The sequence below is a fragment of the Scyliorhinus torazame genome, chromosome 3 (genome assembly GCF_047496885.1).
Source record: "Scyliorhinus torazame isolate Kashiwa2021f chromosome 3, sScyTor2.1, whole genome shotgun sequence".
NCBI classification, from domain to species: Eukaryota; Metazoa; Chordata; class Chondrichthyes; order Carcharhiniformes; family Scyliorhinidae; genus Scyliorhinus; species Scyliorhinus torazame.
In genome coordinates this window covers 199,063,946-199,090,518 of record NC_092709.1, presented here as the reverse complement: position 1 = coordinate 199,090,518, position 26,573 = coordinate 199,063,946, and the positions used below count along the sequence as shown (strand labels likewise).

The 26,573-nt window shown below is 42.8% G+C and overlaps 1 protein-coding gene across 1 annotated transcript in view; it reads left to right on the top strand.

Moving 5' to 3' along the window:
- Positions 1–2,073: 2,073 nt before the first annotated feature.
- Positions 2,074–26,573, top strand: part of nfxl1 (nuclear transcription factor, X-box binding-like 1) — a 235,755-nt gene continuing 211,255 nt past the window's right edge. Inside the window, 10 exon segments of the mRNA XM_072496719.1 lie at positions 2,074–2,156; positions 2,158–2,354; positions 5,215–5,376; positions 7,124–7,236; positions 17,007–17,137; positions 18,079–18,257; positions 18,337–18,498; positions 19,817–19,917; positions 22,379–22,493; positions 25,533–25,657. Of these exon segments, the coding sequence (XP_072352820.1) occupies positions 2,089–2,156; positions 2,158–2,354; positions 5,215–5,376; positions 7,124–7,236; positions 17,007–17,137; positions 18,079–18,257; positions 18,337–18,498; positions 19,817–19,917; positions 22,379–22,493; positions 25,533–25,657 (1,353 nt within the window). The 5' untranslated portion in view covers positions 2,074–2,088.

Genomic DNA, 26,573 nt, shown 5'->3' with positions numbered 1-26,573 from the left:
TCGAGAAGCCCAGCGAATCATACCCATATGTTTTGGTCATGCCCGGCACTACAGGGGTTTTGGATGGGGGTGACAAAGGTGCTTTCGAAAGTAGTAGGAGTCCGGGTCGAACCAAGCTGGGGGTTGGCTATATTTGGGGTTGCACAAGAGCCGGGAGTGCAGGAGGCGAAAGAGGCCGATGTTTTGGCCTTTGCGTCCCTAGTAGCCTGGCGCAGAATATTGCTAATGTGGAAAGAAGCCAAGCCCCCGGGGGTGGAGACCTGGATAAATGATATGGCGGGGTTCATAAAGTTAGAGCGGATTAAGTTCGTCCTAAGGGGGTCGGCTCAAGGGTTTACTAGGCGGTGGCAACCGTTCGTCGAATATCTTGCGGAAAGATAGATAGGGGAGAACAAAGAAGGCAGCAGCAGCGGCCCAGGACTTGGGGGGGGGAGGGATGGGGGGGGGGGGGGGGGGTGTGTGGCCTGAGACAAGGCAGTTGCCAATTAGGGCTAGTTTTTATTTTTTTGTTATTTAATATTTATTTATTTGTTGTTGTTTTTGTTTAAATTTAAAAAAGGTCATTATTATCTGTATTGTTACAATGTTGTGTAAAGGATGCACAATGTACTGTGTTGGTTGACCAAAAATTTTCAATAAAATATTATTTTTTAAAAAAAAGAGTATACAACTATTGTTCCAATGGCAGATAATATATAACTGTTCAGGGGTGAACAGTAAACTGAAGCTGAACACCATGAAACATTGTCTAAGAAACCTGATTGAGTTAAGAGATTGATATTTCTCGCTATTGTTGTTGGACATTTTCCCAAGTTCAGAGTCGCTGGGCAGGCCCTGCCTCAAATTATGTTGCGCTATGCAGGTAAATGTAGTGTGATTCAAGCCTTGAACAGGGACCCCACTATCACTGCACACTGGCTTTCTGGAAAGAATCATGTGCCACTATATGACCTCCTTTCTTCAATAATCAGAACTGGTTAATAATAGTATTGCTCCAACTCATCTTTGTCATCAAGAACATTAAAAGTACACCATAACCATCCATTATTTGAGCTCTTCAATCTAGCATGGTCAAAATCAACACTAACAGCCATGAGGGCTTGCAGTTCCTTCTCGACTTCTCTGCTGCATTCAACACCGTGGACAACTTCGTTCTTCTGGTCTGTTCCCTCCATGGGAAATGCAGTAATCTTTGAGAAAGAGCAGCATAGAGAACTTAAGGAACTCTCTGGCAAGGGGTTCACTAGAGTGGGTTGGGGTGATGTATGCTGCTACTGAAATTGGAGGGGGGGGAGCAATAGTGCTGCCAGCGTTCTGATGATGGGTGGCAGAGGTGCTGCCAGAGTACTGGGGGGGTGGGGGGGGGGGGGGTTGGTGCTGTTGCTGAGTTGGGGAAATGGGGGTTGGTACTGGTTATGAGTGTGGGAGGGAGGGGGGTTGGTGCTGGCAGAGTTCCAGTAGGGGGGAATGGGGGTTGGTGCTGCTGCTGACTGGGGGGAGGGAGGGTGGTGGTGCTGGCAGAGTTCTAGTGATGAGGGGGAGGGGGTGGGTACTGTTGCTGAGTGGGGGGGAGATGGATTGGTGCTGCTGTTGTGGGATCGGAGGGGAGGGGAAGGGGGGTTGGTGTTTGCTGCGAAGTGAAGAGGGGGGGGGGGGGGGTACAGGCCTAGTTCTGGGGGCGCAAACGAGCAGAGCGGCTATTGCGCATGTGCGAGATTTAAAATTCTGAATTACGGTCAAAATTGTGGCCCGGATGCAACCTGGCGAGGAAAATGGGGTCGTCGTTAAATAAAGGTGGTTGGTGTGAGAATGCCCACAAGATGGTTTCTGGGCAATCAGCTCCCTGGGGAGCTCCTCACGAGCCATAGATCTGGCCATCAAAATTTTGATTATCGGCCCTATAATATCCTCTTTGTGTTACGGTGTTATACACGGCTTGATTTGACGCCTGTGAAAGGCCTTGTTTCGAATTATTCATCTCAGGCGCTATTAAAAAAATAAGTTGTGACAGAGACGACAAATCCCAGAGGGCGACCATCACCCGGCGCGCACGCGCCCTGGGTTTGGGGACGCGTGTCTGTGGGACGCATGCGCTGTGAGAGCCCAGGCGGCCCGGGCTCGAGGTGGTCGTTTGCCGCGGCGCCAGACCCCGGCGGAGGCGGAGGGGATGGAGCCCCCCGCTTGGCGACAGACAGGTCGGGGCCGGGGACGCGGACGGGGCAAAAGCGGCGGCAGTCAAGCGGTTGGATCCGTAAGAGAAACTGAGAGTGGAGGAGGCGGTGGAGCTGACAGGCAGGCGAATGGAAGAGGCTCCGACAGCAGCTGTTCAAGAAGTCAGCCCGGTATAAGTACTGGTAAGTAATCCGGTGTAAAGAAACACCAGGGAATTACTTCACACGTAAAGGCTTTGCTCTTATAACTGCAAATGTCTCGCCTTATTGAAAATGTCCATGCACTGTAACCTCTCCAGTCCGGAAATCTATTGTTCAGAAATAAACCAGGTGTCAGGGTTTTCTTTTGAGCAGACCCAGGGATCATTTTAGTCGAAGTATTTTGGGAGCAGAAACATGAAGAGTCAGTATTTGAATAAGTAATGGAATTTTCATTACTTATTTATAATGTTTTATTACTGTTTTATGTTCTGGCTCACACACTTGAGTGGTTAAGCATTCTGAAATGACTTGGTGCCTCGACTTGGGAAGTTGCAATGATTCTTTCAAGAGCTACTAGAATGGTTCCAGGTATGAGGGATTAGAATTATGCAGATAGAGTGGATAAATTGGAGCTGTTCTAGTAGCAGAGTAGATGTCATAAAATGTGTTTCAAATCACCAAGAGTTTAGATTTCATAAATATGTTTAAAATGATGAAGCGTTTAAACAGGATAGAGGACCTTTTTAAAGATGGCCAAAAGGTGGATAACCACGTGGTAAATAGATAACGAAAGAGAAAATGCTGGAAAATCTCAGCAAGTCTGGCAGCATCTGTAGGGAGAGAAAAGAGCTAACGTTTCGAGTCCGATGACTCTTTGTCAAAGCTCGTTTCAGATTCCAGCATCTGCAGTAATTTGCTTTTATCCAGTGGTAAATAGATAAGTTTGGGTAGCCACGGTGGCGCACTGCACTGCTGTCTCACGGCACCGAGGTCCCAGGTTCGATCCCGGCTCTGGGTCACTGTCCGTGTGGAGTTTGCACATTCTCCCTGTTTCTGCATGGGTTTCGCCCCCACAACCCAAAGATGTGCAGGGTAGGTGGATTGGCCATACTAAAAATTGATCCTTAATTGGAAAAAATGAATTGGGTACCCTAAATTTAAAAAAAAAAAGTCTGGGTAGCCACAACTTATTAACCTTGGAGCTGCATACAAAAAGTTATGAGCCGCAAGATACAGATAACCTTTATGGACACATTTTTATTACTCTCGCACACTTCTGTGAGAAAAACCTTCCAAGCTTCCTTCATGCACTATAGATTTGGATTTGTTTATTGTCATGTGTAGGTACAGTGAAAAGTATTGTCTGTGTACAGTCCAGACAGATCATTCCATACATGAAAAAAAACATGGGGCAAACATAAATACACAATGTAAATACATAGACACAGGCATCGGGTGAAGCATACAGGAGTGCAGTACTACTAAGTAGAGAAGATGTGTGAAGAGATCAGATCAGTCCATAAAAGGGCCATTCAGGAGTCTGGTAACAGTGGGGAAGAAGCTGTTTTTGAATCTATGCAGATGGTGGCAAAAATAAATTTGCTTCACTGACACTCATCAAAGCTAGCACATAATTGCTTGCTCTTCCAATGTAGAAAGGTTTTTTAAAAAAAGTATTAACTTTACTTGGAAAGGAGGGGGAAGAGAAGCTGCAACTACCAACTGAACAGCAAATTTGAATCAGAGTACTATTGTTCCAATACGGTAGATTCTTACAATCTGGTTCTGTATTAAACTTTTTCCTCCCTTTCCAGACAGAGGTTGGAGGGTCCGCAGTGAGAGGGCATGTTAGGAAGCCAGAGAGAATGGCACTGAGGGTAACGTGGCCCTGCACAGGCTGAGTGGGAAATTACAAAAGGAATCTTGTGACGTTGCTGGAACGAATCATTAATCTTTACCTTCCTTCCTCCCTCCAAGTTCTGCTGCCTACTCTCTGGTTCTGTCTTTCTGTGAAGCTAAAGCTGCATCTGACTATTTACCCACCTTCAATGTGTGATTTAACTTGTTACACAGCACAAGGAATGAGCTGCATTCTGTCTGTCAAAGAGCCGAATGTGGTTCACAAGCTGCAGTTTGGCCACTCTTGACATTAGATGACTGGCAAAAGAACCAGTGGTGACCTGAGATTTACAAATGTTACGCCTTGTTCAAAAAAGGGTATCAGCATAAACTGCCTGTACAAACCAATCTGTTAACCTCTCTGGCGGAAAAGCTTTTAGAAATTACAATCTGGCACATAACTAACAGTCACTTGGACAAGCCTGAATTAATTAAGGAAAGCTAACACAGATTCATGTCATGATGAGGTAACAGCAAGGGTTGGTGAGGGTAATGTGATTGACGTGTATATGAAACGCCGTTTGGTAAAGTGAAATATAATAGACTTGCCAGTAAAGTTGATGGGATAAAACAAAAGGGACAGTGGAAGCATAGGATGAAGTTGGCTGAGTAACAGTTGGATGCCAAAGGCGATTAATTTGGCGGTTTTTATGATTTTGATTGTGGTTCAAACTACCCTTTTGAATTATTTCATTAAATAATGTGATGCATTGATTACTTTGAATTGCTGATGTTATTTTTTTCACATTTGAAAATGGGGACTACTGACACCGGCAGTTCACATTTTTTACTTGGCATATAAGTTTTTGGAAGATTTTTTTCAAAGCTTCAAAGGGTGGCTTATGCAATGTGATCTAAGGTGGTAAGTGGGGTAGTTCTTGCCCAAAGTTTGAAATTCATTTTAAATTGGACAGGATTTTTATGTCAAATGACTTTTTCTAGTTGCCTATATTTCTAATACAGGTTCCAATATCTTTCATATTTCTATTCTCTAATCTGTCTTTATTGTAGCCATATATACTTGTGTGCACGTGCTTGTGAAATCACCTGTAGTCTATCTTGTATTTAGTACACTGTCAGATATTGCAAAATTCTAGTCCGTGATTGGTACAGCTGCTTTTAATTTATCTAATTGTAATATTTATGTTACTGTTTGCAACAGAGCTGTCGTCACTGAAAAAATTTGAAGCGATTCGGAAGGCCAATCAAGCTGTAGCTCAAAAGTTTGTTGATGAGGACACTTCCTCAGAAGAAGAGGAAGACTTTGAAGGCCAACGAGGGAAAATTGTTGCCTCAACATTTACAACATATACTAGTCACATAGGTAATTTATTTGAATATGTCTATATATCTAAATATATGACAGAAGTTATGAAACTGCTTTATGCTAGCTGGAAATAAGATGAACCCTGAAATCTAAATAATATACTTTTTGTCCTGGAGTACAATTGATATTTGAAACAAATTGACTAAGTTCACCTCAACTAAATTTCTAGATCTGAAAACAAGAGTGACTAAATTTTGTCATGTACTGTTTTAATCAACAGAATGTGTTGCTTAATTACTTGAGTATCTGCTCACTTTGATTACATTTTTGCTGCATGTTTTGTTGACAATATGACATGAAGAAAAGGTTCTTCCAGTTGATTGCCCCTTCCCCTAAAAAGGTATGCTTGAAGACGATAATAAATTACAAAGTATGTTGGATCTACAAAATATGAATATATGAATGAAGAAAAATCACATGTGTTGCTGGCTTAAGGTGGTTAAATAGTTTTTGTCCTTTTCTTCATTGTGATTTTCCATTAAATGGGACCAGGATTGATGAATTTTCATATATGGAAATACAAATTTATCTTAATTTTGTGACTTTGTGGTTATTTTTTTTGAAGTGGAATAAATAATAGATGGGCAGAGGGAAATTGAAATATGTCTCGCTGTGAAACTGTGAGACATTACTCCAGTTTTGTAACAACAGGATGGTTATTAAAGATGCTGATTAGGTTGAAATTAGATATGGACTAAAATAATTAACATACATGCTTTCTGAAAGTGATGATAGGAGATTCCTACAGTAAACCTGATGGTTTTGATATCACCCAAATGTATGTTTTGTACTTATGGAGACTCAAAAAATCAACAAATCCTTAAAGGTTGAAACTAAATCTCCTAAAATGGTGGTTGCAAGACTATGGGTAAATTCCATTCCTGATCTCAAGAAACTCATTAATAGGGGGGGCAGCCCCACAGGCTTAGAAATGAATTATGCAGTACTAGTTTAAAGAAAGGCAACAATATAGACCTGGGCAACTACAGACCCATTAATTTTTGCCAATAAAAAGATTCATTATAGCGATGTAAAAAATACTAAATGGAATAGAAAGAGTGATCTGAATCTGTTTTCAAATGAGTCACAAAACCAAGATAAGTGCACAAGTACCCACTGGTAAAATGCAAGTTAAGGGCTTATGTCATGCCAAGACTGAAATTCTGATATGGGTGAAGTAGTAGATGCAGCAATTCTGAAGTCATTGAAGTAGCAGCAGTTAGATGCTGTGTGGAAAGTGATGGGATAAATGACCTCCTGTAACAATAAGAGTTTATACTGATGTGGATGGTAAACTGTACAATTAAGCTGCAAAATAGTCTAAATTTAGGATACCTGTGTCAGTGGAATGTTACTTATGGATTTTCAAAAGGGTTAGCATTGGTACAAAACAGTTTTGACTTGGCAGTGTAAAATGAAGGTCCAATTGATTCCATCTTAGACGAAAGTCCATTCTTCACCAGGCATTATTGCTGTAGTTTGGTCCGGTGTCGGGTCCGTTCCTGGTTGGATTTGGGTTGCATTTACTTTATAACAGCTGATATTGGTATGGAGCAAAATTGTTATTGTTCCAGTGCACATACATCTTTAAGTAATAAAAAATGAGAATTTAACTAAGTTGGAGGATAGTTTACATTTACCATTTGATGGTTAATGGAGTGTTATATACTGTTACTTAGGAAATTAAAATATTTAAAATGTAAAATCTAAAATATTTTTGTGATGGATTAATCTTTTTATTTAGGTGATGACTCTACCAGAGAACTGGAACGCACAAAACAATATCTGAATGATGCATTTCAATCAGGAGCTCAAACATGCCTCATCTGTATTGCCTCAGTGAAGCGGAATCAGGCTGTAAGTATTGTCAAACATTTTTAAGTGTATTTGCCTCATTAATCTAATAAAGAATATTAACTCAGGGTTAATATGAGATTTGCTTTTTAAATTTAATAATGTATTTCAGCTACTAATATTACAAGTTCATGTTCACAATTAAATTTTGTTTATTTATGTACTATTTTAGATTTAATTTTTAGTTTAATGCAGAAAAATGAGATGCTAATTCCTTAATGCTTTAAACTTTTTTTTAAAATATGAAGTATTTGTAAAACGTTATAACAAAAACAGAAAAAGAACAATAAGCGTTAAACATTAACATAGTGCAAAAATACCCCCCCCCCCCCTCCCTTTCGGGAGAACCCTAACATTGATCCCCTTAAGGCAAGCTTTATTTTCTTGAGGCTAAGAAACCCAGCCATGTCACTAACACAGGTCTCTACACTCCCTGAACTCCCGTTATTTTCTGACACCCCAAAGATCGCCACCTCTGGACTCGGCACCACCCGTGTTCCTAGCACCTTGGACACTGCCCTGGCAAACCCCTGCCAGAACCCTTCAAGCTTCGGGCATGCCCAAAACATATGGACATGGTTTGCTGGGCTCCCCGCACAGTACGCACATCTGTCTTCTACCCCAAAAAACTTGCTCATCCTCGCCGCTGTCATGTGTGCCCGGTGCACCACCTTAAACTGTATTAGACTGAGCCTGGCACATGACGAGGACGAATTGACCCTACTTAGGGCTTCTGCCCACAGTCCCGGCTCTAACACCCCTCCTAACTCCTCCTCTCACTTGCCTTTAAGCTCCTCCACTGGGGTTTCCTCCACCTCCAACAGCTCCTGGTAGATATCCGACACTTTCCCCTACCCCACCCAGGTACCGGACTCGGCTCTATCTTGTATCCCCCGTGGCGGCAGCAGTGGGAAGGCCACCACCTGCTTCCTCAGGAAGGTTCGCACTTGTAGATACCTAAAGCCATTCCCTGGTGGCAATTTAAATTTGTCATCCAGCGCTTGAAGGCTGGGAAAGCTCCCATCGATAAACAGGTCACCCATCCTCTAATACCCGCCCTCTGCCAGCTCTGGAACCCGCCATCCATCCTACCCGGCAGGAACCTGTGGTTATTAGATAATGGGGTCCAGACCGACGCACCTTCCACCACCTTGTGTCTCCTCCACTGCCCCCAGATCTTCAGTGTTGCCGGACTTGTGGAGTAGCGGGCTGGCGAGAACGGCAGAGGTGCCGTTACCAGCGCTCCCAAACTGGTGCCTTTGCATGACGCTGCCTCCAACCGCTCCCATGCTGACCCCTCCCCCAATACCCACTTCCTGATCATGGCAATGTTGGCTGCCCAGTAGTTGTTGCAAAAGTTCGGCAGCGCCAGGCCCCCCCAAACTGCGTTCCAGCAGCGCTCACTTTACTCGCGGGGTAATAATAACGGGGAAAGGGGACACCCTTGCCCCGTCCCCCGGTGCAATTTAAAATACTCCGTCCTAAGCCGGTTCGTGCGCATGCTTGCCACAGGCGCCTGGTACAGCGATCGCACCCACCGGATCAAGCCCTCACCAAACCCAAACCTATCCAGCGCCTCCACAGGTACTCCCACTCCACCCATCAAAAGCTTTCTTTGCATCCATCGCTGCCACAACCTCTGCTTCCTCTCCTTCCGAGGGCATCATAAAAATATTTAAAAGCCTCTGCACATTAGCATTAAATTGTCTACCCTTAACGAATCCAGTCTGGTCTTCCCCTATCACCCTCGGGACACAATCCACTATCCTCATGGCCAAGATCTTCGCCAATAGCTTGGCATCCACATTTAGCAACGTGATTGGCCTGTAAGACCCACACTGTTCAGGGTCCTTCTCCTGTTTGAGGATAAGTGCGATCGAGGCCTGTGACATTGTGCGGGGGGAGGATTCCCTTCTCTCTCGCCTCATTAAAGGTCCTCATCAGTAGTGGGCTCATCACCTCTGAAATTTAAAAAACAAATTCCACGGGGAAGTCATCTGGCCCCGGAGCTTTGCCCGACTGCATGCCCTCTAGCCCCTTAATAATTTCTTCTATCTCGGTCGCCGCCCCCAGCCCCTCCACCAGACCCTTCCCGTACCAGCCTCCCCGAACAGGCGCCGGAATGTGGCGACTAGGGACTTTTCACAGTAACTTCTTTTGAAGTCTACTTGTGACAATAAGCGATTTTCATTTTTCATTTCCTCTACCCTCGGGAACCTCAACTGGTCCAGAAATTGCCTCAACCCTTCCGCACCCGCCGGGTGTTCCGACTCCTATAGTTTGCTGTAGAATTCCTTAAAAACTTCATTCACCCCCTCTGGGTCTGAGACCAAGTTGCCCTTCTTATTCTTTACTCCCACAATCTCCCTGGCCCCCTCTCTCTTCCTAAGCTGGTGCACCAGCATCCTGCTCGCCTTCTCCCCATATTCATACACCGCACCCCTAGCCTTCCTCAACTGTTCTACCGCTTTCCCTGTGGTCAGCAACTCCGCCTGAAGCTTGCGCCGCTCCCTCAGGAGTCCCGCGTCCAGGGCCTCCGCATATTTCCTATCCACCCGGAGTATCTCCTCCACCAATCTCTCCCTGTCCGTCCTTTCCCTCTTTTCTCTATGGAACCGGATCAATATAAGTTCCCCTCTAATACCTGCCTTCCGGGCTTCCCAGACCATCGCTGCTGATACCTCTCCCGTGTTGTTTGTCTCCAAATAGTTCTGGATACTCTTATTCACCCGCCCGCAAACCACCTCGTCCGCGAACAACCCCACGTCCAGTCTCTACAGCGGATGCTGTCCTCTCTTCTCCCCAAGAAGCAAATCTACCCAGTGCGGGGCATGGTCCGAAACTGTAATCGCCGAGTATTCTGTCCCCGTCACCTTTGGGATCAACGCCCTGCCCAGAACAAAAAACTCAATACGGGAATAAACTTTGAGGACGTGGGAGAAGAAGGAAAACTCCTTTACCCTCGGCCGTGTAAACCTCCAGGGGTCTACGCCCCCCGTCTGTTCCATAAAGCCCTGCAGCTCCCTTGCTGCCGCCGGCCTCTTCCCTGTCCTGGATCTTGAGCTATCCAATTCAGGTTCAATGACCGTATTAAAGTCACCTCCCATGACCAAGTTGTGTGACTCAAGGTCCGGGATTTTGCCTTGCACTCCTCTCATAAAATCCACATCCTCCCAGTTCAGGGCGTAGACATTCACGAGTACCACTTGGACTGCCTCCAGCTTCCCACTCACCATGATATACCTACCCCCTTTATCAGCCACTATTCTCCCAGCCTGAAATGCCACTCGGTTGCTGATCAGAATTGCTATCCCCCTAGTCTTGGAGCCCAGCCCTGAGTGGAACACCTGACCCACCCAACCCTTCCTTAATCTCATCTGGTCTGTGACCTTCAGATGTGTCTCCTGCAGCATTGCCACGTCTGCCTTTAGTCCCTTTAAATGCGCAAACACGCGTGCTCTCTTCACTGGCCCATGCAGACCTCTCACCTTCCAAGTGATCAGCCTGGACGGGGGTTACCACCCTCCACTGCCGACTAGCCATCTCCCTTTCTTGGCCAGCCCCGAGCCCGCGCCGCCCGCTTCCCCGGGCAGCCCCTCAAGCAGCAGCCGCCCCCGACCCTTCTTTTATTCCCTGAAGAAAATTGCCTCCCTTGCCTCCCCTTGTTCTCCCACCCCCCCCCCCTCCCCTTAACAGCAGAATCCTAATCTCCCAAATCAAACACCAACTCAACACTAAGTCACCTCCCACCACGCTTCCGAGAGTCAGCTGATCCATGCTGACCCCGATAGCCCCGCCCCTGGCGCCGGTCAGACTGTAGGCCTATTGTTCAGACCCCTCGCCCCACATAGAAAAAACCTATTTACAAGGTCACATTCCCCTGTAAGTAAACAGCAGCTCTCCCAAAGCCATTAGCATAACCATAAAGCTGAACAGACACACTCACTTAAAACAAAACCGAGCCCCCCCCCCGTATCAACCACCTTCTGAACTAAGCGCTCTCCAACCGTCCCCCCAACCCGCTCTCTCGCCCATGACTAACCACAATCTTGTATTAAAACAGAACACAATTACTGGAGAGAATTCTTTGAGACAGGATCTACTCCCATTTGGAAGCAAATGGACGTATTAGCGAGAGCATGGCTATGTGAAGGGGAGGTCGTGTCTCACTAACTTGATAGAGTTTTTCGAGGAGGTCACAAGGATGATTGATGCAGGTAGGGCAGTGGATGTTGTCTATATGGACTTCAGTAAGGCCTTTGACAAGGTCCCTCATGGTAGATTAGTGCAAAAGGTGAAGTCACGGGATCAGGGGTGAGCTGGCAAGATGGATACAGAACTGGCTAGGTTAGAGAAGGCAGAGAGTAGCAATGGAAGGGTGCTTTTCTAATTGGAGGACTGTTACGAGTGGTGTTCCGAAGGAATCCGTGCTGGGACCTTTCTGTTCGTAGTATATATAAATAATTTGGAGGAAAATGTAACTGGTCTGATTAGTAAGTTTGCAGACGACACAAAGGTTGGTGGAATTGAGGATAGTGATGAGGACTGTCCGAGGATACAGCAGGATTTAGATCGTTTGGAGACTTGGGTGGAGACATGGCAGATGGAGTTTAAATGTGAGGTAATGCATTTTGAAAGGTCTAATGCAAGTAGGGAATATACAGTGAATGGTAGAACCCTCGAGTATTGAAAGTCCGAGAGATCTAGGTGTACAGGTCCACAGGTCACTGAAAGGGGCAACACAGGTGGAGAAGGTAGTCAAGAAGGCATACGGCATGCTTGACTTCATTGGCCGGGGCATTGAGTATAAGAATTGGCAAGCCATGTTGCAGCTGTATAGAACCTTAGTTAGGCCACACTTGGAGTATAGTGTTCAATTCTGGTCGCCACACTACCAGAAGGATGTGGAGGCTTTAGAGAGGGTGCAGAAGAGATTTACCAGGATGTTGCCTGGTATGGAGGGCATTAGCTATGAGGGGCGGTTGAATAAACTCCGTTTGTTCTCACTGGAACGACGGAGGTTGAGGGGCGAACTGATAGAGGTCTACAAAATTATGAGGGGCATAGACGGAGTGGACAGTCAGAGGCTTTTCCCCAGGGTAGAGGGGTCAATTACTAGGGGGCATAGGTATAAGGTGCGAGGGGCAAGGTTTAGAGGAGATGTACGAGGCAAGTTTTTTTACACAGAGGGTAGTGGGTGCCTGGAACTCGCTGCCAGAGGAGGTGGTGGAAGCAGGGACGATAGTGACATTTAAGGGGCATCTTGATAAATACATGAATAGGATGGGAATTGAGGGATATGGACCGAGGAAGTGTAGAAGAGTTTAGTTTAGACGGGCAGAATGGTCGGCACAGGCTTGGAGGGCCGACGGGCCTGTTCCTGTGCTGTACTTTTCTTTGTTCTTTGCCTCCTCCCATCTTCGAAGCATTAAGTGTCTCTTAACTCGAGTCCAACTTCTTCTCTTTAATAAATGTCCAAACACCATCTGGAGATTCAAAATAATAGTGTCGGTCCTCGTGCGTTACCCACAGTCTGGCTGGGTATAACACCCCAAACTTCACCCCCTTCTGAAAGAGGGTCGCCTTTGCCATGTTGAACTCTGCACCCAGGTCTTGATAGATGCGCACCTCATTATTCTCCCACTTGCTGCTCCATTCCTTCTTGCCCATCGCAGGACACGCTCCTGGTCTGAAAATTGGTGAAAACGGACCACCATGACCCTTGGTGGGTCGTTCGCCTTGGATTTCCTTGCAAGGGCTCTGTGCGCTCCAGGGGTCGAGGGAAAGCCCCCGCTCCCATCAACGACTCCAGCATACTCGCCACATACAATCCCGCATCTAATCCCTCAATACCTTCAGGAAGGCCAACGATTCTTAAATTCTGCCTCCTGGTTCTGTTCTCCAGCTCCTCCAGCTTCTGTATCTGCTTGTGTGGTCCTCTAGCACCTCCACCTTATGCTCCAGCACAGTTATTTCGTCCTCCTGGTTGGAGAGTTTTAATACGATCTCATGGATCGCTTTCCCTGGGCTGCCTGAGTCGCGACCATTTGGTCGAGCGATGCTTTCACCGGGTCAAGCTCGGCAAAGCAACTCTTGAAAAACTCCATCTGCTGCTCCTTCGGCCAGTGAGCCACCGCTCCCTGGTCCTTGCCGTCTGCCATGTTTCGCCGCACTGCCAGCTCCCCTTGCTTCCCTCTATCAGGACTAATTTGTTTCACATGGCCACTTCTGGTCCAGCTATCCATACACTGGGGGGGGAAGGTGAAATCCTCCTTACTGATGCTAACTCCACCGATTTATTTCATAAAGTCCACAAAAATCCGGGAAAAAAAGGTCCAAAAGTTCGATTCAGGCGGGAGCTATCAAATGTGCGACCTACTTCTCCATGGCCGCCACCGGAAGTCCAATGCTTTAAACTTTTAGTACTTAACATAGATTGTGGCGTTAAAGATGACCCAATTCTTTTTAGGTCCAAAAGTTTTGGCCTAGATCTTCCGGTCAGCAGCATATTGCCACTGCCCACAATGTTTTTTCCAACCAATGATGCTGCCCATTTCTGCTGGGATCTTCCGATCTCTGCTGAAGCAGAAATGGGCAATGGAGGGACTTCAGAGTAAGTCTAGCAAGCATAGCGAGTTGGGGGAAGGAGAGGACACATCCCCCTTTTACGACAGTATTCCAGAAGTTTCAAAGGTACAAATCTGAATGGGTCATTTGGTTTGTGGTGGGGATGTGGTGAGTGGCCGGTTGGGTTAGGATGTAGTTAGATGGTTGGGGGGTAGTTGGTGCTCAGTGAGTTGCATGGCTATTGGACCATGTATCAAACTGTTTAACATTTCCTAGGTACATTTCCAGTCAAGTGTTCTGTCTTTTTCCACCTTATCCCACGGACCCAGTGTTCCAACTTGATTTTATTTGAACTAACATTTATGGTGTTCACCTGTTTGCAATAACTCTCCCAATTGGTAAATCTCACCAGGTTCTACAGATTTAACCACACGGCACAAAGTAACACTAACTATTAAAAAGGTAACAAGTCAGAACTATAAAAAGCAAAGTGTCAATTAGCAGTAACAGTAAGAGGAGAAAGCTTAACTTTTAACAGTTGAACAGACTTCTCACCACCCTTCTCTGACCAGGATCTGAAGTGAAGGCTCCAGAAACATGGATAACATGTTAAAAACACATCCCCAATATGATTTCTTGAGACCCCCTTTTTTTAGTACCTTGAAGATGTTGAAAGCCCACCTTAATTGTCTTTATCTTTTTTCGAGTTAGCCTAAAGCGTCGACCAATAACCGGTAAACATAACCACCTGTCATTTATAATTGAAACATCATGATTAAAAACCTGTTAATTCTTTCAGTTGCAAGGGTGCTTCCTGTTGATTCCATTATTTCTTCTCCCCTGCTTTTTTTTTTGCTGTTATTATTTTGATCCATGGATGCTTAATAGACATGTATCTTTAAGTCAAGTAGCAGAGAGAAAGGAATTCAAGAAGTTGCAACATAGCTTTGGACAGCAAGGTCCAGACTTTGTGGCACCTGAGAGATGGGGCGGGACTCTGTTCAATGGTTGGCTGGTGGTCAATGAATTATCCAAAAGGCTGTATTCTGCCCAGTAACAGATGGTGATTGGATCCTGCCTGAGTGGGATGATTTCCAGAGACCTAAGGAAAATTCAATTGTGCTGCGACTCCGGGTCAAAGGGGGCTGGGAATGACTGTGCCCTAGCCCAGGGTGTTGTAACACAGTCAATGTTAAAGAAAGGTATGAAATTTCACCTGTGGGTAGCGCTATTGCCTCACAGCATCAGGGTCCCAGGTTCAATTCCGGTCATGGGTGATAGTCTATGGAGTTTGCACGTTCTCCCTGTATCTGCGTGGATTTCCTCCTGGTGCTCTGGTTTCATCCCACAGTCCAACGGTGTGCAGGTTAGGTGGATTGACCATGGTAAAATTGCTACTTCGTGTCCAGAGATGCGCAGGTTAGGTGGGGTTACAGGGTTAGGGTGGGGAATGGGCCTATTTGGGATGCTCTTTCAGAAGGCCGGTGCAGACTTAATGGCCCCCTCCTTTACTGTAGGGATTCTATGAACTCCATGTTATCTTTTTAGTCTGTCTGGGAAGGCAGCATCTTGCAAATCTCATTACATGTAAAGAAATTAAGTGTTAGTTATATAATTTGTTTATAATTACAAAAGTTATAAACTTTGGATTACAGATACATTACCAGCCTTACTAATAAACTTATTAATGAATTCTTTAATTGCCTTACAATTAGGGCTGTTTAACTAATCTGGCTGGTTTCCAACAGTGCAGGCTTACTTTTTTTCCCAAGATGGCTTTTGTCAATTTAGTAAAAATGCTAACTAACATTAATTTAGACTACAAAATGATAGTTACATTAAAAATGCCTTTGAAACTACCAATACTGGCTCAAGTCTCTGCCTTGAGTTCATGGCAGAGACATTCATGGAGGGTTATGGCTGGCAGGTCATTAGTCCATTGGAAGTTTAAACGTTCCAGACTATTCCCACATGTTTGTCTCTGTGTAAGGACTTCCACGGTCCTGATTTGCTTCTCCAAATGTATGTCCCATCACTCTTAATGTGAGTCCAGAAGATTTTGGCCATTAGGCATAAGGCGACCTCTCCATTTCAGCCACGACATGCTATACTCTCATTGGTAGTTGGCCTCAATTTTCCCCCTCCATGAATGGATGTTTTGCTTACTTGTACCTAAGGGATCAAGCAAGCAATAAGTACCATGTTGAGAAGATACATGGGAGTTTAAGACACACCCATGTAGAGTCGACAACAAAGGTGGCAATCACACATGCCCACCCAACAGTGCACTTTTTATACTTGGTCGACAAGTCGACCCCTATTTTTGAAAGAATGTTTTAAAACTTCAAAGGTCAACCTATAAGCTGACTTCTACAGTAATAGGTTGTTTCTCAACTTGGCTTGCTTTTATAGCACAGAGTTCCATGTGGTGAATGGATTCGGACTAATGTATGTGAATGTCCCCCTTGCCAAATTATTGTTTGAAACTATAGCTTCAGAGTCACTGGGTGCGGGCTGAACGTTTTCCTCTGCACCCTTGTCTCAGCAGCCATCTCTCAACCTACATTTTAAAAGGCATCTGAATAGGCCATGTCATGTATTGATTTTTTAATTTGCAATTTGTAGCTTGCTTAAAATTCTGGAGGGGAGCAATGAAGCGACATGGTGGCACAGTGGATCGCAGTGCTGCATCACAGCATCAGGGATCCGGGTTCAATTCTGGACTTGGATGACTGTCTGTGCAAGTTTGCACATTCTCCCCGTGTCTGCATGGGTTTCCTCCGGGTGCACCAGCTTCCTCCCATAGTCCAAAGATGTGCAGTTTAGATGAGGTTAAGGGGTTATGGTGGGGGCGTGGGCATGGGTTGGTGCAGACTTGATGGGCTGAATGGCCTCCTGCACTGTGGATTCTATGAAAGCGGAATTTTTTAAAAAAGTACCTTGTTAAATTATATTCTTTTCTGTCTTTTGTACTTGATCACCAACTTGGCTCATAGATTTTGTGAATTAACAATGAAAAGAGGGTAATCAGGGCAATTCTTACAATAGCATCATAAATGTATAGGAGTTAGAATTTTAAAAATTAGATATGCTCATTGGATGAAAGAATATACTATATATTGGACACTAACTTAGTACAGTCATTTTAAATATATATTTTCACGTAAACATTAATTTATGATACACTTAAATTGTTTCCTCATTAGATTTGGAGTTGCTTCCGTTGTTACTGTATCTTTCACATGCCATGTATCCAAAAATGGGCAAAAGACAGCATTTTTCTTGTATCCTCAGTGTTGGATGATGATTTTGGGCAAAAAGATCATTCCTGGCCATGGTAAGTGATGGATATTTGCTCTCAAATGAAGGACGCTTAGTATTATATGTTCATTGCTTTGAGAATTTAGCTTTTGAATTGGCGGCTAACTTAGTTATGTAGTTAAGCAACTGAATAACTTGGAATAGTTTGATTAACTCTTGAAGCCTAGCTGTATTCTTTATCTTGTCTTCATTGTCTTTTCTATTATATAGATCCATTGTCATCTTCAAATCTGTAATTTGCTTAATAATTACCGAGTTTGGCAAAAAATTGTTTTGGAAGCTTCCTTAAAATCTCTTTGGACACATTCTCACAGCTGGAAAATATTTTCTTATAAAGCGCATTCTAAAATCATTCTCTTTGTTCTCCATGATGTTAAAATTTGCTAGTTATATATGTGATCATGTGATTAAAGACTTGGAATTTTAATAATCTATACATAGATATGATCAGCTGGGCAAGAAATAAAAATGTTGACTGCGACCACTTTGGGAAAAATTCTTACGAATTTGATTGTTAAAATTCTGGAATTTTTGTGGTATTTTCAGAGTATATATCATAAACCTGTATGATGAAGTTGTTTATTTGAACAATAGAGAAGTGTCACACTATCTTTTAATTTAAATTAAAGCATTTTGATCTTGCATAATTGTTGTGTAATCATCTGCTTTAGCTTTTAGTTCTGTCGGTAACACTTGATTATATATTTTTCCACCATCTTACAAAATGCCTAAGTTGCTAGTTTTGTGATTTGAAAAATTATCATTATCCTTTTAGTCAGTCTTCGAGTGAATAACCTTTTTCTTTTTACTGAGGGCAACAATGTAAACTATTTTATTACAAAAAATATATAGTGTCAGATAATATTTAGCAATGTTTAAATGGTTCTCATTGTGTTTTCGACAGGCAAAAATTAATAATTTTGGTTCTTCAAAAAACAATTTAGTATTCCTGTTTAGTCCTAAATGTAGGCACCAGTATGAACAGTCTCAAACTCCAACAAGATACTATTGTTACTGTGGAAAGGTTGAAGATCCCCCACCAGATCCTTGGCTTGTACCTCATTCCTGTGGCCAAGTTTGTGACAAAGAATTCAAGCCTTTATGTGGACACAAGTGTCTTCTTTTATGCCATCCTGGTAAGTGATTTAAGAATAGCTAATTGTTTTGTACAACTTCAATAAACTTGGCTAAAATTGTCTTGTGCTTCTGATTTAGGTCCTTGCCCACCTTGCCCAAAGATGGTCTCCAATACATGTTACTGTAAAAAGGCGAAACCAGTATCCCGACGATGCAGTGCTAAGGGGTGGTCCTGTCAGCAACGGTGTAACCAACTCTTAACTTGTGGGCAGCATAAATGTGAAAATCCATGTCATACAGGTTGGTTAAATTACCATTAGACAAGAGGTTAATTAAGATTTGGGAAAATGAAAAGACGAAGCATGAAGAATTGTTACAGACAGTATTCATAAATCATTGTTTGCATCTGGAAATGGATGTGTTTAAATTTTGACTGTAAGAAACATTCTGTTTGATAGGGAAAGAATTGTACCGTTGATTTGTCAATTTTCTATCTTTAATCTGAATAGGGCATATGCATAAAACAATCTTGATGATTTATTCTCTATTTGTCTTGCAGTTTTACCATCTAAAGAGCAGAACCATTGCAACATCCATATATTTCTTGATTATTCGTAAATGTAATTTAAATGCAGCAGGGCAAATAATGTATTTTAATTTTTCTTTCATCCAAACTAAGATGTAGATTTTGGTTAAGTCTCCCCTTATGGTGAATGTGATGCTGACCTGACTTAAACTTGCAACCAAATCTCGAAGATAAATTTCTCCCCTTGTCTTAAAGATAAATTTAAGACCGGAGAAGATTGGTTTTACGTTTTTCTAAATCTTGTGAATTGAAGCTTGATTGCTATTTTGCTACAAAATAACAACCATAGTTTGCATTCCCTCATGCAACCATACCCGGACGCTAAAGAATAACACTCTGGTTAAATTCTTGTGATATATTCTCCTGTGAATGAGAATCAATAGAGTTATCAGCTTCCTTCAAATGTTTTATTGTTGCCCTGACACCACAATTATGGCCAATCTGGTTATACTGCATTTAACGTTTCACGGTTCACAGTTATTGGGTTTAAACCCTATTGCACTGAAAGGATTAGATGCCACTAGAAAAGCTATTCTTCTATTTGTAGAATTGGACTGCAGAAGTATACCAAGTTGGAAATGACTTGTGTCTGTTGGAGTAGTTGGAGTCATATCTAGCACAAAGGAAGATGGTTGTGATTTGTTCATGACTTGTTGATGTAGAATTCTTGAAACTTAAAAGCTTTTCATTTTATCGATATGATTCCTGACCTGAAGTGTGCAAGCAATGTCCTGCATTGTGTCACACCATCTTATGCATTTGCCATTAATATTTCATAATTTTATTTTTAAATTACTGGTTGGAGATTACACCTGTTTTATTGTTTTTAAAATTACTTGCTCCTAGTTAGAGAATTGAAAAGAGAACTTTTAAGAGAATCTGTGAATAATTAAAATTGATCAGCTAAATCCCTGACACGCAGTGAAAAGGGAGTACTTCTTTATGCTTGAGTCTGTCTAAACGACATATGCTGCTGTTTAAATTCAGAAATGTATTCCAAATTTTCCATAACTTTGAAAATTTCTGTTTTAGGTGGATGCCCAGAGTGTCCACGTGTCAGCAGGCAACGGTGTTTGTGTGGCAAGAAAACAGCTGAGCGGCTGTGTGCTAGACCACAGTGGCAGTGTGAGGAGGTAACCTGAAGTAAATTACAACAGTTTAGCAGGATAGAACAACTGCCTTCCTTCATTTGTAGTCCTCTTTCTCTCGCACAAAACAGAATTTGTTGGTGAAACCCATTGGAGAATTAGAAATTCAGGAAGGACAGTGAGGGGCATCGGAAACTATTGAGTTGATTATATTAACCAGTTGCTACTCCAAATCTATGTTGGTAGAGGGACAAATGTTAATTTTCTGAGGGGCAGGGGAATAATCGGTACAATTAATCAATTCAGATGCGATACTATGCAATTAGAAACTTCCGAATACCTCCATCTTATAGTAGGGGGTTTAAAATTAGGCTATTGTATAGGAGGTTAAAAATAAGGCTGTTGGTACATTTCCAGTTGCATTTCTAATACCAAAATGTCAACGGTTAATTCTGAATTATGCCTGTAGATGCCACTTTATGTTAAAAAAGCCTCTTATTGTATTCTTGGTAGATTTTTAGGTTGTTCATTATCTGTGATCTTGCTTTTAGTAAAACTGCCTAAAGAATTTGTAAATAGCGCTTGCCCCTAAGATTATTTCTAGCAGTTTTCAGTTTGGGTTCTACTAGAGCCACTCCGTTCCTATGTTATTATAGCCCTGATCCAACCGTGGATAAAAGAGCTGAACTGAAGAGGTAAGATGAGAGTAACTGCCCTTGACACCAAGGCAGCATTTGACCATGTGGCATCAAGAATCTCAAGCATAACTGAAGTCAGTGAGAGTTGGCGGTAGGATGGAGGGGGGACACTCTCCAGTAGTTGGAGTCATATCTAGCACAAAGGAAGGTGGTTGTGATTGTTGGAAGTAAATCATCTCCGTCCCAGGACATTTGCTGTAAGACTTTGTCAGGATAGTGTCCTGGGCCCAGCCATCTTCAGCTATGTCATCAATTACTTTTTTAAAATATCTTTTTATTGGCAGTTTCAAAATTTATAAACAGTTATGTACATTGTTGGCCGTGTTTATTTACTGTGTTATACAGAAAGATTTGTCTTGCCCTTCCCTTAAATTTGCCTATTTAAGAACATAAGAACTAGGAGCAGGAGTAGGCTAACTGGCCCTTCGAGACAGCTCCGCCATTCAATTAGATTATCATAGATTATCATAGAATTTACAGGAGGCCATTCGACCCATCAAGTCTGCACCGGCTCTTGAAAAGAGCACCCTACCCAAGGTCAACACCTCCACCCTATCCCCAGAACCCAGTAACCCCACCCCCAACACTTAAGGGCAATTTTGGACACTAAGGGCAATTTATCATGGCCAATCCATCTAACCTGCACATCTTTGGACTGTGCCCCCCCGGTTAGGAAGCCTTCCTCCGACCCTCGGATGGCATACTTAATCTTCTCCCGGTGGACAAATTCTGAGAAGGTCAGTAAGCCGGTCTGCAGCTGTGGGTGGTGCTACAGATGGATGTACCATAGAGCACATCCTATCCGGCTGCATCACAGCTTGGTATGGCAACTGCTCGGCCCAAGAATGCAAGAAACTGCAGAGTGTGGTTAACTCAACCCAATGCATCACACAAACTTTGCCACCCTTACATTGATTCTGCCTACACCTCTCGCTGACTCAGGAAGGCAGACAGCATTATTAGAGACCCCTCCCACCTAGGCTTTGCCTCCTTCCAGACCCTTCCATCAGGCAGAAGCTACAGAAGTCTGAAGACGCGCACAGCCAGACATAGGAACAGCTTTTCCCCCACAGCTACTAGATTCTTCAACGACTCTCCCTCAGACTGATCTGTTCTCTGTAAGAACACTATTCACGACGCCCTATGCTGCTCTTGCTCATGTATTTGTTTTGTTTAGCCCCTTGTTCCGCGCTGTACCCAATCACTGTTTGTCGATGTACCATTTGTCAATGTACTCTATCGATTATTCTTTTTTATTGTCTACTGTGTACGTTTCCTTGGCTGCAGAAAAATACTTTTCACTGTACTTCGATGCATGTGACAATAACTCAAATCAGGGTTGGAATTGAGCCAGGATCTCTGGCTCTGTGAGGCAGTATTCCTAGCCACTGTACCATCCCCTCGTGACTAGTGGGGAAGAATCCAAGAAATAATGCATCATAGATGAAAGACATAGTTTTGTGTCTCTAATGTATATTCATTGTTTACATGTATGTAATTATTCCTGCCAGTTGAACACAAGTTGTGTTTCTCCAACTTTCTGAAGAATCTTAAATTCGTGAGTAAAGAAGTGACTTGTCAACAAAATTCTAATCCAAATGTAATTTTGCAAAGCATGGCTTTTTGGAGGAGCTAAAAAATAGTTTTGAAAATACTCAAACTGACAAATGATTCTACGAACTGATTAAGCTTACTGGTTTCCATTTCTATCCTCTTGTTCATTTATCAAAGACTTTTGTTAAAGTAAAAAATAGATTTAAGGAATTAAATTACAGTAAAGTTTGTAATTCCAAATTATTACCACTTAGGTGTGTGGAAGAACTCTACCTTGTGACAATCATACATGTGAACAGATCTGTCATCGTGGAGTTTGTGGAAATTGTCCCCGATCAGGATTCAGGGCTTGCCCCTGTGGAAAGTCAAGTATGTAACACAAAGAAATCTGTGTTTTCTATCTATAAAACCTTATTTCCAGTTGTAATTTTTTTTGTTCATATTTTACCATTCTAAATTATTTTCTTCACAATTAACTTACACATTGTCTCACTATAACTTCGCCTCTGGGTGTTATGGTGATTCAGTCCTGTGTCTCAGCCTCTGTTGCAAAGAAATTGTGCTCTAAACAGCTCTACTATCCTTGCTTTTCAAATTCCATAATTATTGCTGTTTGCCTGTCAGCCATGGCACAGTTGGTGGAACATTTGCCTCTTTAGTTACTCCAGGGCTTGAACACAAAAATACAGTCTACTACACCAGATAGTGAGGGAGTCCTACAGCGTTGGAGGTACCATCTTTTTGATGATAAACCAAGGCCCTATTTCTGGGTAGATGTGAAAGATCACGTTGCATTGTTAATCTCCGTGTCCTGGTCAGTATTTGGTTGTTCAATCAACATCACAAAAATAGATCATATGATTGTTATTTTATTGCCGTTTGTAGGATTTTGCTGTGCATAAATTGCAGTGTTTTTCGCATTACAGCAGTGATTACACTTTGATCACTTAATTGGCTGAAGGTGCTTTGAGGCATCCAGTCCAGTGATGGAAAGGGTGCAACTTTTCTTTTAAAGTTATAAATAATATAAAATTCAGTATTGATAAATGCAGAATGTGTGACTTAAAATTAACCCTATTTTGTTTGTGTGGCCTTGTCTAATTATCCTTTTTTCCACCCCTGCACCCTTTACACTATGCTGAGTGTCGACCCTTCAGGAATTTCAGGCTTTCCTTGCTGATCTCCCATCTCTACCCTCCATAAACTCTGAAATTGTGCAAATCTGCCATGTAGATTCTGTCCCATACGTACAGCTCACTCTTAATGGGCAATGAAGTGGCAAATGAAATACAATGTGGAAAAGCGTGAGGTTATGCACTTTGGAAGGAGGAATTTAGGCATAGACTATTTTCTAAATGGGGAAATGCTTCGGAAAGCAGAAGCACAAAGGGACTTGGGAGTCCTTGTTCACGATTCTCTTAAGGTTAATGTGCAGATTCAGTTGGCAGTTAAGAAGGCAAATGCAATGTTAGCATTCATGTCACGAGGGCTAGAATATAAGACCAGGGATGTACTTCTGAGGCTGTATAAGACACTGGTCAGACCCCATTTGGAGTATTGTGAGCAGTTTTGGGCCCTGTAGCTAAGGAAGGATGTGCTGGCCTTGGATAGGTTCTTGATTAATAAGGGGATCAGGATTATGGGGAGAAGGCAGGAGAATGGGATGAGAAAATATCAGCCATGATTGAATGGCGGAGCAGACTCGATGGGCCGAGTGGCCTAATTATGCTCCTATGTCTTATGGTCTTAATCTCTCACTTTCCTGCTTAATGTCTGTTTTCCTTGTGTCTGCGTGTGGAATGCCTTTGAATGTTCTTTACAGTAATTAAGCTGCATAAATTCAACAATTGCTATTGTATTACTAATCTTATAGGTTTGAGGAAAAAGTTGTAGGAGATAACGGGGAACAATTACGCACTTTTCTTTCTCCTTCACATTTTCCTTTCTCCTTCCTCCAGCCCTTCACCCTCTCTTTTCCCCCCCCATCCACAACTGCCAACTGGTTTTGTTGTTTTCCGGAAGTAATCATTTTTTTAGAATATACCCTTTGAATTAATTGTTTATTTTATTGGTGGATGTGGCTTAATTATCTGTTCTGATTCCTGATTGCTCCTCCAACCATAGCCTGCATAATCTTCACTGTTTTGGGGGAAAACCTAGCAGTTTTAATCTTGCTGTGCCCCTGGTCAGCCGCCTTTTTCCCTCCCATCCTCTGGCCAGCTCTGCAAATCCGCCATCCTTCCTCTGTTCTTTCAAGTTTAGTGTGGTGGGGGGGAGTTCAAGTTCAAGATTCACTGACCTAGGATGCCTCCCAGATCCCACCGAAGAACTTTTAAAGCAAACAGTTTCAAACTAAAATTGTATGAGATGGCCTTACTCACGAAGTTTCATTTGACTCTTCAGCTGTCAGATTGGCATCCAAATCTGGATTTATATTGACATATTGGAAAATGGGAATCACAAAATGAATTGATACTCTTCCAGTGTCAGCACAGATTGAAGTAAGCACGGCATCCTGGAAATTGTCCGTGATTATGTATGAGAAAACAGGTTATTTATAAAACATAAGATTCTCAACTCCTTTCTCCAGCTTGATCAAATTCTAGACCTACCAATGATCTCCTATCCTGGCATTGTGGGGTCAGCTTTCACTCTGTGTTGACAGCTCCACCATCTATTGCCTCTGAGCTGTGTCTAGAATCCAAGTTTGGCTCGGCTATAATTATCTACAGCTCGATATTATTCAGTTCTAGCTTCATAGTCTGTCTCCTTGTTGCTTACTTTTTTTTTTTCCCAACCGCTGTCATGGGTTGAACCAAATTATTGACAACCTCTATATTCTATTTGATTCTAAACTGTAGCCTTCCTTTTTACTGAAGTTATTGTGTTGTCGGTAGACTCACCAGCTCCAGGATTTCTCCACGTACTCCATATTTTCCAGTAGGACTGCACGAGGTTTGGGGGGGGGGGGGGGGGTGCGAGATGGGATTTGGGCTTCCAGCCTGTTTAATTGCATTCTAATTAATACATATCAGCTGTTTTCATGTTCCCACCGGGGTGGGAAGCCCACTATGGCCGACGGGGCTGGAGACCTGCGACAGATATGCTGACCAGCGCCAATCCCGTTTTTGGGCCGATATGGGATTCTTTGCTCATATGGAATTCCTGATCGTAGCGAGGAAACGAGAATCCCGGCCATAATCTCTTCGAATTTTAACAAAATCTAGTTTGTTTATTTCTGATTGCTCCAGAGGGCTTCTGCAGTCTGATTATGCATAATCACAAAAACTCAAAGAATCGCCATGAGAGCAAGGTTCCTGAGTACTTTTCATCTTGTTAAAAATCTTTGTTTAGTTTTTTGTGGATAGAAACCAGAAACAAATTAAAGGAGTTTATTACTTTATCCAGAATCTGCACTGCCCTGTACAGAGGATATACCAACCTGTGGTGATACTTGTGACAAACCATTGGAGTGTGGCCTTCATAGATGTTCAATGCGCTGCCACCGAGGTCCCTGTGAAACCTGCAGACAGGTGAGAGCATGCATCTTCACTGGTGGTGTGACTTTAAAAAGAAAGTATATTATTAAAATTCTTTTACACAAATAAGTTTTGGAAAAGGTTTGCTGACTTCTCTATTCTTGCCATACGTATTTTCCAGAATTAATCTGCTCTTAGCGTGAGAAATAGAGAGAAATGGTTTGATGTCTGTTTTTACACAGTTCTGTCAGAGTGATGCTTTGCTTTGAAATGGTACTTTCCATGCAACCTTGCTACAGCTGAATAAACTTTTTAACTGAGACATGAATATGGGAGTAGTATCGTGACCACAAAGCACAATCATGACCACTCGTGCGGGTTCAAATGTTAACAAATCCTGTTGCTTGAAATTGTTAGCTGAATAATAGCAAATGTTCCTGATAAGTGTCTATAAAATGTATGGTTAGATGGTGAAATACATAATTATCTGCTTGTAATGAATATTTTTAGGGCTGTAATTTGAGTGGGTTATGCATTTATGACTATCTTGCAACTGGTATAAAAATGTTCTCTAAAAAATTCAAAGTAATACAAGTTGACTAAAAAACAAAAGAAGTAATTTCTCTCACAAATACCAGTTGAAGCTAGATCAGTTAATTTTAAATCTGAGATTTTTGTTAGGCAAAGATATTAAGGGATAGAGGCCAAATATGGAATTAGGTCACACACCAGCCACAATCTCATTGAATGGTGAGACAGGCTTGAGGGGCTGAATGTCCTACTTCTGGCCTACATCAATCCCAATAATGGCAAGTTGAAATATGTATGAACAAATAATACTTGAAAATTTTCATTAAGCCATAAGAGGAAATGTGAGGGTAGAAATTTGATTCGAGAGGTGACAAGAAGCACAGTATCGGATTGGTCATCCATTATATGCAGTTAGTTTCTTAACTGCGATGGAACTGAA